The sequence below is a fragment of the Mya arenaria genome, chromosome 7 (genome assembly GCF_026914265.1).
Source record: "Mya arenaria isolate MELC-2E11 chromosome 7, ASM2691426v1".
Taxonomy (NCBI): Eukaryota; Metazoa; Mollusca; class Bivalvia; order Myida; family Myidae; genus Mya; species Mya arenaria.
Window position 1 is genome coordinate 1,696,688 of NC_069128.1, and position 13,166 is coordinate 1,709,853.

The following is a 13,166-nucleotide window of genomic DNA, read 5'->3' on the forward strand; positions in this document are numbered from 1 at the left end:
AGAATAGGGCCAGAGGATTTTGAGAAGAAGATTTTTAAAGTTGTCCATATAAATATATATTGAAACGAAGCCCCTCCCATGGCGGCCATGTTATATACGAATCATCATTGGGTGAATAAATTTGATATCGGGTCACATAAGGAGCATTTCTGTGAAATTACTTTGGAATCGGGCGAGCAGATTCTGAGGAAAATATTTCAAAGTTTTCCATAAGAACATTAAGTCAAACGTTATCTCGCCCCCTGGCGGTTTCTTGACGAATCAACATGGGATGGAGTTATTGATACAGGGCCACCCTTTCTGTGAAATTTAGTAGAAATTGGGTCAGCGGTTCCGGTTTTCTTCGGTTGTCGCCCGGCGAACGAAGTGCAGCTCTATATATTTACAGTTTGACAGAGGATTCTTATGAATAAAGGGCAATAACAACTACATTTTTATAAATTACTGCAGCCAGAATTATTTTTCCTAATAAGTGTACTTCTTCTCAATAATATGTGAATGTATGTGAAATTTGATGTCAATACCAAAATGATCTTTTAAGGAATGCTTCGTCTAAAAAGTATTAACATGAGATGACAATTGCTCAAAACATATTCTAGCCATTGCTATGTTTCCTTTGTTCTGCACTTCTCGAATATAACGATTTATATATGTGCGTGAAGTTAGCGGCCTAGCGGCCAAGCGGCGTGAAGAAAGCGGCCTAGCGGCGTGAAGTTAGCGGCCTAGCGGCATGAAGTTATATCGGCCGGGCGGCCTAGCGGCCTTAAATTGTTTCCTATTTCAAAGCATTTATACACGCGTTTTTATCTAAAACAATGATACATTTATGGTTTCTTTGCACAAATTATCACAAGGCCGCTAGGCCGCTAAATTGGTTGATCGACCTTTTTAGAAATTTGTTGACAACTGCTTCAGGATGTTTATTTATGAATAAAAAACATGAATTTATCATTGTTTTCCAAGAAAATGCATAAACGATTGCTTTGAAATGGATTTTTTAGGCAGCTTGGTCGAGTTTTGGGGAATGTGCTAATATTCGCTAAAGGATGTTGATTTGTAAATATAAACCAAAAATTTATCATTGTTTTAGAGGAAAACGCATATATAAATACTTTGAAATAGGAAACAACTTTAGGCCGCTAGGCCGTTGGCCGCTAGGCCGCTTATTTCACAGAGCTAGACCGCTAGGCCGCTGGTCGACTTTTTGAAAAAAAAGTTAATAATCGTTTCAGAGTGGTAAAATTTGCATAAAAAACAATAAATTAATCATTGCTTTAGAAGAAAATACATATACTTTATTGAAAACAGCACCAGGCCGCTAACTTCACGCCGTATGGCAGCTAGGAAAATGTTCATCGCATTGATAGTCACTTCAGAGTGATAATTTGTGCATAAGAATAATTAATTTATCATTGTTTTAGAAGAAAACGCATATAAAAATGCTTTGAAATATGAAACTATTTGGCTGCCAGGCCGTTAAGTTCACGCCCCTTGGCCGCTAGGCCGCTGAACTGCTTGATCGACTTTTTGGAAAAAGTGTTGAATATTGATTCAAAGTGATAATTTGTCCATCACAAAAATTCATTTATCATTTTTTTAGAAGAAATCGCATATAAAATTGCTTTGAAGTGACTAGCTCATTTTTTTAATAAAAACAATTTATTTATTTTCATAACAACAATTATTCTTCTTTTCATAAAAACTATTAATATTTCTTTGTTTTGAAAGAGAAATCATATTAAAACGTTTTGAAATTGAAAACAATTTAAGGCCTCTATGTGATGTTTGATTAAAAACATAATTTAATCATTGTTTTTTCATGAAAACGCATGAACAATTGCTTTGAAATCGAGAACAAATTTAGGCCGCTAAGCTGCTAGGCCGTAAACCTCACGCCGCTAGACCGCCAGGCCGCTAGGCCGCTAACTTCACGCTGCTAAGCCGCTAACCACACGCCGCCAGGCCGATAACCTCACGCCGCTAGACCGCTAACCACACGCCGCTAGGCTGCTAACCTCACGCCGCTAGACCGCTAACCACACGCCGCTAGGCCGCTAACCTCACGCCGCTAACCTCACGCCGCTAGGCCGCTAACCTCACGCCGCTAGACCGCTAACCTCACGCCGCTAGGCCGCTTACCTCACGCCACTAGGCCACTGACCTCACGTCGCTAGACCGCTAACCTCACGCCGCTAGACCGCTAACCTCACGCCGCTAGGCCACTAACCTCACGCCGCTAGCCCGCTAACCTCACGCCGCTAGACCCCTAACCACACGCCGCTAGACCGCCAACCTCACGCCGCTAGGCCGCAAACCTCACGCCGCTAGGCCGTTAACCTCACGCCGCTAGGCCGCTAACTTAACGCCACTAGGCCGCTAACTTTACGCCGCTAGGCCGCTAACTTTACGCCGCTAGGCCGCTAACATCACGCCGCTAGGCCGCTAGGCTGCTTACTTCATGTGTATGCTATATATCACTACGTCAAAGTATTTGGGAATAATTTTCAAAAAGGAAAATAAGTCTTCATACCGAATTGATATAAAACGATATGCTGTTCAAATTCATTGAACTAAATATTCAATTCAAGGGTGGTATTGATTCGATTTCGCATTTTATTCTTTTGACATACAGACATTCATTAGTTCTCACTACCAAACAAATATTCAATGTAAATGTAGTTTTTCACAGGTAATTTTGAATGAATATAAAAACGTTATGGCACAAACTATGCATGTTTTCACGTTTAAAAAAATAAGAAATGAATCACTGATTGCAATAGGTCTTTTGAATCTTCTACGAACCTTTTTGTCGTATAGCAAAACATGTCAACAAAAAGGATAATTTTGTTCAATAGTATGTTTATATCATCGACTAAGCATTAACCCTTGAATGTTTAAATATCTAAAGGAAATGCTTAGAAAAAACAAAATTGTTTATAATATGTAGTTTGATTGCTAGGGGTACCAACCACCGCTGCACCAGTGGTATACCTTTATAGGGGCCTCGATTCACCAGCGGAAACTTGGTTCTCAAACGGAACCAATAACGTTTCAGCGAAGTCGAAATTTATCAAAAGCGGTTACAATAAACAGGAATAAGATTAGACACAATGATTAATATTTCCTTGTAGCGCCAATACTGTAAATTACACTCCTACCAATACCGCGTTAGGCTTAAGATGGTGTTTCACGTTTCGGAGTCAACATTAGCTCAATAAGCTTTTTTCCAAAATGAACAGCAAAAATACACAACATAAGAATATATCATAACAGCTTGGTGAACTAGAAATAAAAGCAAAAGTTTAAGATAAGTTACAAATGTGTTTACAAAGCATTTTATATTTATGCAAACAATTACAAAAAATACGATGAATTAGAGCACTGAATACAATGATAGCATCAACTTGGTTCCCGGCTGTACGACCTATCCACTCGCGCATGGTTCCTCTAGTTGACGTACCATAATGGTTAGTTCATTCAAGAATATCGATTAAGGATAAGAGTATACTCTTTAAACAGATAACTTGTTAAAACTTGTGAGAAGCATTATGTACACGCATTGTATAATTAAGTGTAATTGATAGAAAAAACGTGATTATTTAGAAAAACATACTAAAAATTGATAACAAAATCTTTTGCAAGTATTATTTACAGGAGGAACTTATTTCGTAATAATACTTTCAAAAGATTTTGTTATCAATCTTTAGTATGTTTTTCTAAATAATAACGTTTTTTTTTAGCCAACTGACAATATAAGCACCAACCACTGTGTAAAAATGTAAATTAGATATACAAAGTCGTAACACCTTATAAAAAAAATAATGAAAATAACACAGTGGCAAAAACATCATTAGACATTAACATTAAAGCTTTACTATAAATATTCCAGCTGAATTTTGTTTCGTTCTTCGAATAAAATCAGGATAATAAAAAAATCCGATTTTTATCACACACAAAAAGATATTTGCCATCTGCATACTTCTACAAAGCAGCCTTACTGAATAAGTAAAACATGTCATTAAGAATGTTGCTGGAGACTAGAAGACATTTCTATTGAACCTTCTGGCACGCCATTCAAGATGTCTAAGATGAGACCATGCGACAGGAAGTCTTACAATTTTAAGAGGTCCATCAGAACGGCACCTACATATATTCAAACAGTTCTAACGTGTGAAAAATGATAGTATAGAATAAATACAACTATTCTATACAATACGCAGATAAATTTAGACTCGTACACAGCTGGGACTATATTGGAATAGCCGTTAGTCTGTTTACTGGTCCAGATATATCCCGTGTTGTACTAAACAATGTGAAATAGCTTATTAATTATATACCTTCATTATTCCAAATATTTAAATGATTAACACGTTGATATCAGATGTTGAAAACATAATGACGTTTCGTTCGTTAACAAACGAGAATTGAACTTAAGTTATAATTTTAGAGCGTATTTTAATCCCGATTTTCATTCGGAACCTTTTCAGGCGTGTCGATCTTTTTTTTGTTTAACATTGGACCTGTGAAACGTACAAACCCGGAAAATTACATTTCCGTTTGTAAACGCGTGTGTCCCCATCGGGCGTTGTTTGACCAACATTCAAGTCATCTTATTCCTAAACAAGAAATACACGAAATCAGAACAGAACAAAATTTATTTCGTCTTAAACTATGACAAATATACACAAAGAAATAGGTCAAATATTACCATTGATCATTTGTAACCGTTATCTAATGCATAGCGGTCGTTCACAAATTAGTATTTATAAATAAGCTGACATACTGTGAGAAAATGAATACATTTTATTTAGTAGTTAAACAATTCATTTCATTTTTTACTTTTATAAAAATTTAAGATTCATTCTAATTAATTTAATATGTAATGAGTAGAGAATTAAGTTATGCTTATATATTTTTTTATCACATCCACACTTTGTAAAAATAATGTATAGTATACAGATATTATGAAACAATTACTATAACCGGGCTTTTCTATTTTTTAGTTGCCATTCGAAACCCTGGGGTTGATGGGGTTAAACTAGTTTAAGGTTTAAGTTTGCCAGGCAATTATATGATTCTCCCTTTCACAAACACGGACAGAACCACCAGCTTCCGCATAAAATGCCTTTCTCATTACTGTCAGGATGAAAGCATCCATAGCATTTATAAGCCTACTCATTTCTGTATGATAAAATAATGCAAATGTTCATGTGTCCTTATCTCCTTATCACGTGCCAAGAGTATCTGAATGACAAAAATGAGGATCATACGTGCAGCTGTTTCATAGTTATAGTTGGACACCGTATTTTACACACTTATTTTAAACCCTAAAGAAGCTAGAACGACAGTGGCTATCGCGGGTCAAATGATATGATGGGGCCTTAAACACTTACCATACATAGAAACCTCTTCCACACGATATCGATGATAATGTCAAACCCATGAACATGCTACCACAGTCAAAGTCAATGGACGATGCAGTTGATTTAGTTTTTACGGGATTTGCATCTGATGATGCTGTAGGATCTGCATCTGATGGCACAGTTGGATCTGCATCTCAAGGTGCAGTAAGATCTGCATTTAGTGGCGCTGTAAGATCTGCATCTCAAGGTGCAGTAAGATCTGCATTTAGTGGCGCTGTAAGATCTGCATGTGATCGCACTCTAGGATCGGTATCTGATGGCACTGTAAGATCTGCATATGATGGCACTATAAGATCTACATCAGATGGCACTGTACGATCTGCATCTGATGGCACTGTAGCATCTGCATCTGATGGCGCTATAGGATCTGTATCTGATGGCGCCGTTGGATCTACATCTGATGTCGTTGTAGGATCTGCATCTGATGACGTTGTAGCATCTGCATCGGATGGTGCTCTAGGATCTGCATCTGTTGGTGCTGTAGGATCTGCATCAGATGGCGCTGTAGGATTTGCATCTGACGGTTCTGTAGGATCTGCGTCTGATGGCCCTATAGGATCTGCATCAGACGGCGCTGTATGAGATTCATATGCCGTACTTGACGTCTCTGATGTTGAAGACAATGTTGTTAATGGGACACCTGTTGACGGTGTCGGTGTCGTAGCATAATATTTTGTTCCAAGCATTGTCTCTAACGTTCCGGTGAAGTTGGCATACTGTAATATATCCGCGTGTAATTGGCAGGAGCGTACACTCGTTGAAAAAAAGAAGGACGCGCACCATTCTCTACTAGCACAGCTCTTTGCACATGATAAAGGGTTGGTTGTCTCTAGTCTGAAAATATACGCGGAACATCACAGAAACAGGAATAGCCTGTATATGTATTTATTCAAGAGTTCGATTTAAGATAGATGCATGATTTGGACGACTATATTATACACCAGAGAGTTGACACATTTAGATATGGGATAATATGAAATAAGTGCATATGCAAAAAAATTATTCGATATCTGTTGTATGAAATGTTAAAATCGGGCGTGTAATCTTTGAGGGCCTTCTTTCAGTGATGTGGAACGTTACCATCTTATGTCAAATAAATGTGCGAAATAAAGTTGTTTTCATGATGCATCGGAAGTGCACTTCCGTCAGTTTCTGTCCTATACGCTATTTGATAAGGTTATATTTTTTGCTGAAGATATTCGATAAATTAATGCATTCATTGATTTAAAGTGATATTCTATTGTTTAAGGGTTATGCTATTATTTAACAAAAAAGCAATCGAATCATATCATATATAAGGACATGCAACATGTACTTATACTTCTCGTCTTGTCTTTATGCTTTCTCACCAATTGTCCGGTCGACTTTGATACCTTTGTTTTAAACTATGAACGTGATTTCGCGAAATTAATGGAGGATCAAAGATCGTACTTAGGCAATTACCCCTGCTTTTATGTTAATTGCATGCAATTTGCTGTTGTTGCTTTTTCACATAGTTCCCAGCTACTATGATACTCTTGGAAAATGGACACATAGCGTTGTTCCACATCAATACATACATAAAATAATTAATTATTAAACACATCAAGAGACATAGATCGAACTGTTTACCTTGCTAAGTATCCCTCGGCTGCTCTTTCCATTTTAAATCCGTATTGCAGCCCAAACATGCGTCCCTCTGCCTTTACATTTCCCTGGACTCCTTAATAAAAAAGGATCACCTTTTATTACAGTTTCAAATCCAGTCTAATAGTATGTGATACTGATTCCGTGTCGGTCTGTAAAGATCGCACCGTACTTTGTCCACTGTACATGTGTAGTTATTTAAGGATAAAAATTCGACTTTTTGCATTTTATTGGGGTATGGTATGCAATAGGGCTGTTCAAAATGGCTGAAGTCCGAAGTACTCCACCAGCATTTCGATACCATAAACCAATGAAATGCAAAATGTCGAATTTTAGTATTTATGTTTACATTTATTTAAATGTACATTTCTGCTAAAATAAATCGTTTATTCAAGAGCATTTTCTCTTTTTTCTTTCTCTCGTTGTTCTCAACGGTGTGTAAATTCGAACAGCTACAGCAACCTAAATGTAAAAAACAATGGACGCGCAGAAAAAAACAGTTCCTTATTAATGGGTTAAATTTCTATATTTTCAAGGAAAATATTTTTTTAACAACGTATTATAACTGTACTACAGCTAGAAAAATACAACTGGAGTTATGAAAAATTAACAATAGCAAAAAACAACAACAACAATATCGCCACCTACAAAGTTCTCATTATATCTCGCGATAATACGCGATACTAGCGTTTGATAGTCACGAGTTTTTAAATGGAAGAGAAATTCCAGTCAATTTACTTGCTGGGCGTTATGTTGAAGGATCAGTTGGTGTATAAACCATGTTGAAATACGGTGTTGGCTGATTAGCAAGTGCATTGTCATTTCTTCGGAAGTTAACATCGGATGAAACGACAGTGGCGGTGGGTGGGTAACGTGTTTAGCAATGGGAACTTTCGCGGAAAAAAAGCCAGAGGACGCGACAAGACTTAGTATTGAACTGAGCTCTTTCTTCTGGACATTGCTGGGTGCACTACAATATGTTATTGTTTCATTTCCTCAATTACATGTTTTGTCAGATGCTTTATTTTTACCAAATGTGAATTCCAAATTTCAAAATAAGTCGTCATCATTGTCATTTAATATTTCTTTAACTGTTCCATACATCAGGAAATTAAAATATACATTAAAATCAATCAAATTATCGTTGCTTATTTTGTTTTAACTTCTTTACTGCAGATTTTAGTTTTGCAGGTTGCCGATAATATTACTACGAATTCATTAAAAAAATAGTTCCGTAGTAAATATGCCGGGCCCTTTAGTATTCTTGTGCCCAATGACAGGACAGAAGTATCGAACAAATACACGCGATTTCGATGGGAAATGCCATTGCACTTTTAATGGGAAATTGATAAACAACAACAATCGTTAAGGAATGAAGTGTTAATGTTAATATTTATTGTGTGGTCCAAAGCGATCGTTGATGATATCTTTATAACTCTTGGGAAATGCATAATGAATACTATTCTCAATACGAACAAATATATCCAAAGTATTCTTTAATTATTTAATGTTTTATACCAATCTGTCATTCTCAGATCAACACATATGTATTTTTTCTCCTTAGCCCAAACAAATGCGAATCTTACAAAACGCTGAGCATATTCACCAACTTACCCGTTCGTGTTTCGGACCATTTCCAAGGAATTCCACAAAATGAAAACGAAAACATTATAAATAATCCATCAATTTTTTTACCAGACCAAACGCGCATTATGTTTTTTCTCATTATTCCTAACAACGGGAAAATCCTCCTCCTGATAAAGTTGTACCGGTTAAGTTATTAGACAGAATAACTTTGTATTTGAAGCTGACTTGTTAAAGTACCATTATCATATCTGTTTTTAAAGGGAGGTTAATATTGTAGTGCGTAGGTTATATGACCTTTCATTTATGTGTATATATATTTATCAGTGACAGTATTTTCTAATTCGTGGTACAAAACAAATTTTGGGTCTTACCTTGTATAACTGGGATAAAATAAACAAAAAATGAATAACTCTTTAAAATAGTTCCCATCCTTAGATACTTCATATAAAGTAGTTTCAATCCTTAGATAACACAAACACCAAACATCTTTCGAATTTGAAGTACTGGCAAGTAATGAGTCCTTGGGAGTTTTGTATTAATTAAATACATCAATGACCTTCGCATAATGTCTATAGCTTTCTTAACTTAAGTGTATAGACTGAATATAGATTATGCAAATGACCCATATCCTGACTAAAAGCGTTTCTATGTTATTCATTGATACAAGGTAACTTGTACTGGAATATCAAATCGTTTTGATCCGCATGAGCAATGTTGAATGGTTTCTCCCACAATAAATGTTCTGAATGCAGAACATTTCGTTAATGCACTCTTAAAGTTAATTGATGTAATATGTCACGTAATATCAACAGTAATTTAATTGTGTGTATGAAGTTGTTTTGTGTGTTTATAAGATTGAATGCACTTTTACTTTATACAGGTGAACCAAGCGACATCACTTCTTGGCACTTGCTGCTGTAATTATCATGTTAGACAGGCTGTGATATGAGAAACACAACAAATATCGTTTTATTTTAAACCCATAGTTTGAGTACGTTTCACCACAATGCGTGTCCTTACTGATAAAACATGTCTTCACCCGCATAATGTTTAGATAAAAGTGGACGTCAAACAAATAGATCATAATACTTTTGAAAAACCGCAAACAACAATGATATTGCATTTATTTTTTACTTTGTTTTGCTACTTGAATTTTTTTTACAATTTAATTTGAATAACATTATACATTTTGGGCTAGAGAAAGTCGGCTTTTTCAGCACTTGTAACATTACTGGAAATACATGTCCCATATCAAAAAATATCCTATTGAACTCTTATTTGTTATGGATGACGGATAAGCGGGTTCTTGTCTTGAGTCGACAGTGTCAGTTGTACCTTGAACCTTGAGCCTTAAAACAGGAACTTGGTTATATAGGCTACTGTTCAATTGTTCTGCTTTGATTAAAGGTATTAGTGTTTTACTCTACGTATTTGAGGCTATTGTACAGTATTTTGTTTTATTCATAGACATTCCCGTGTGTTCTGCTCTAACTATTTTATGCTGGTGTACATTATTTGTTTTATTTATAGACATTCTCGAGTGTTACACTCTAACTGTGTTATGCTAGTGTACTCTATTTGTTTTATTTATTGACATTCACGTGTGTTATACCCTTAGTATCTTATGCTAGTGCACACTATTTGTTTTATCTATAGACAACTATATTATGATAGTGTACACTATTTGTTTTATTTATAGACATTTCCGAGTGTTATACCCGAACTATCTTATGATAGTGTACACTTTTTGTTTTATTTATAGACATTCCCGTGTGTTCTGCTCTAACTATTTTATGCTGATGTACATTATTTGTTTTATTTATAGACATTCCCGACTGTTATACTCTAACTGTGTTATGCTTGTGTACACTATTTGTTTTATTTATAGACATTTCCTTGTGTTATTCTAACTATATTATGCTATTGCGCATTGTTTGTTTTATCTATAGACATTCACGTGTGTTTTACTCCAACTATCTTATGAAAGTGTACACTATTTGTTTTATTTATAGACATTTCCGTGTGTTATACCCTAACTATGATATGCTATTGTGCATTATTCGTTTTATTTATAGACATTCCCGTGTGTTATACTCTAACTTTTTATGCTAGTGTACATTATTTGTTTTATTTACAGTCATTCCCGTGTGTTATACTCTACCTATTTTATGCTAGGGTACACTCTTGTTTAATGTTTTATAGACATTCCCGAGTGTTATACTCTACCTATTTTATGCTAGGGTACACTCTTGTTTAATGTATTATAGACATTCCTGTGTGTTATACTCTATCTATCCTATGCTAGGGTATATTACTTGTTTTTATAGACATTCCCGTGTGTTCTGCTCTTACTATCTTATGCTAGGGTACACTATTTGTTTTATTCATAGACATGCCCATGTGTTATACTCTAACTATTTCATGCTAGGGTACACAATAACTTTTATTTATATACATTCCCGTATGTTATACGCTAACTTTTTATGCTAGGATACACTATTTGTTTTATATACAGATATACCCGTGTTTACTGCTCTTACTATCTTATGCTAGGGTACACTATTTGTTTTATTCATAGACATACCAGTGTGTAATACTCTAACTATTGTATGCTAGGGTTCACTATTTGTTTTATTTATAGACATTCCCGTGTGTTATTCGCTAACTGTGTTATGCTAGTATACACTATTTGTTTTATTTATAGACATTCACGTGTGTTATACCCGAACTATCTTATGATAGTGTACACTATTGGTTTTATTCATAGACATGCCCGTGTGTTATAGCCTTACTATCTTATGCTAGTTAACATTATTTGTTTCATTTATAGATATTCCCGTGTGGTCTGCTTTTACTATTTTATGCTAGGGTACACTATTTGTTTTATTTTTAGGCGTTCCCGTATGTTATACCCTTACTTTTTATGCTAGTTAACATTATTTGTTTTATTTATAGACATTCCCGTGTGTTCTGCTCTAACTATTTTATGCTAGTGTACACTATGTTTTTATGTGTAGATAATCCCATGGGTTCTACTATGACACTTTCAAGGATACAGAACAATCTGTTTTATGTTAAATATTCCCATGTGTTCTTTTGTAACTGTGTTAGGCAAGTGTGCATTTTTTATTGTATGTATAGATATTCTCGTGTGTTTGACTCTAACACAAATGTTTTACTATAATGTACATGAACTCAAAGAATGAGAGGGCTAGAACTTCAATATAACGAGCTTTTGTCGTTCAAAACTTATCTCCCTTAAGCAGTATACGTGTATACTGGTTGAGTTTGTAAAACCGAACAGTTTTGACAGTTTTTTAACAATATCTTTGCGAGTTTTGGTTCTAGTCACTTCAAACATGGCATTAATAATGTTTGGTTCAAACCTCAGCCTCTGCTGAAGTACACATTCACAAAAAAGTTTGATTCATAAACGCAAAACGTTCATTTGAAGCACAGTAATTCACCATTCAATCGGTAAACAAACGCGTGATTTAACAGGTGTTCGGTATTTATATACTGTTCGGATTTACAAACTCAACCAGTAAACGTCAAATCAAACGAAAACATTTAATACTGATCCAATGATATACGCCATTGAAGTAACAATTATGTCAATTTTGGATGCCTTGTGATCCCATATGCCAACGGACAATACACATAAGCTTGTTTGGCCTTGAAATATAGAGAGATAGGCCATATCGCGCCCCGATTTCATGGGAATTAATGAATTAACTTCAACAGGCAATACATTGATTAATAATATGATCCGGATATGATATTAACGTGTATGTTATAAGTCTGCAATACCCTTTTGAATGATAACAAATAACAGGCATCAACACATCACATTTATACCAATGCTTGGTAAAACGGCAAGCTCATGTGTACAATCGGGTACCTTAATCAGTGTGTGTGTACCACATAAATTACGTCATATTTGTTACGTCGGAAGGCAACATTTTGTTTAAAATAAAGCCATAGCTCAGAGAAAACTTTTCTTTTACTACTTTGTCGAAGTGTTTTAAGAAACTAAAATCTAAATCAAACTCTAGTAAAATCAAACGAAGGCTGGGCTCCGTAAGCGGCGAAGACTGCGCTATGTTTCGATTAAAATGGTGAAGATATAAGAAAGTTATTTTTGTTTAATGTCTTCATTCTAAGCCAAGTGTTGCCTTCCGACGTAGCATTTATGACGTAATGTATCACGTGGTATACACACACTGTTTATGAGGTGTATCAATCTAAACGATGTATCCTCACGTTTGAACGTGGTGTTGTTCTCGCTTACATTTATTTGTGTTACACTGACGTCAGAACTTGTGTCTTCTGTTTCAGTGTTCAGTTCTATTTCATCTTCTTCACTGAATTCAGGGGCCATATTTGTATTGCATCTTAAGTCATTTTCTTACTTAAATTGGTTTCTTAAAACCTGCATAGTCAAATGAAAAGAAATGAATTAGTTTTTAAACATGCAAGTTTGTTTTCCTCAATAAAGTCAATTTCATATGAATGGGGGATACTTATATG

General features: G+C 35.3%; 1 protein-coding gene across 1 annotated transcript; it reads right to left on the reverse strand.

Annotated features, from left to right (window-relative positions):
* Positions 1 to 5,557: 5,557 nt before the first annotated feature.
* On the reverse strand, positions 5,558 to 9,144 carry LOC128239947 (serine-aspartate repeat-containing protein I-like). The gene is made up of 3 exons (XM_052956407.1): positions 9,008 to 9,144; positions 7,035 to 7,125; positions 5,558 to 6,257 (listed from the first exon to the last, which is right to left on the reverse strand). Exons 1-3 carry the CDS (start codon positions 9,078 to 9,080, stop codon positions 5,606 to 5,608), a joined length of 816 nt encoding a protein of 271 aa, XP_052812367.1. The 5' UTR covers positions 9,081 to 9,144; the 3' UTR covers positions 5,558 to 5,605.
* Positions 9,145 to 13,166: the final 4,022 nt, after the last annotated feature.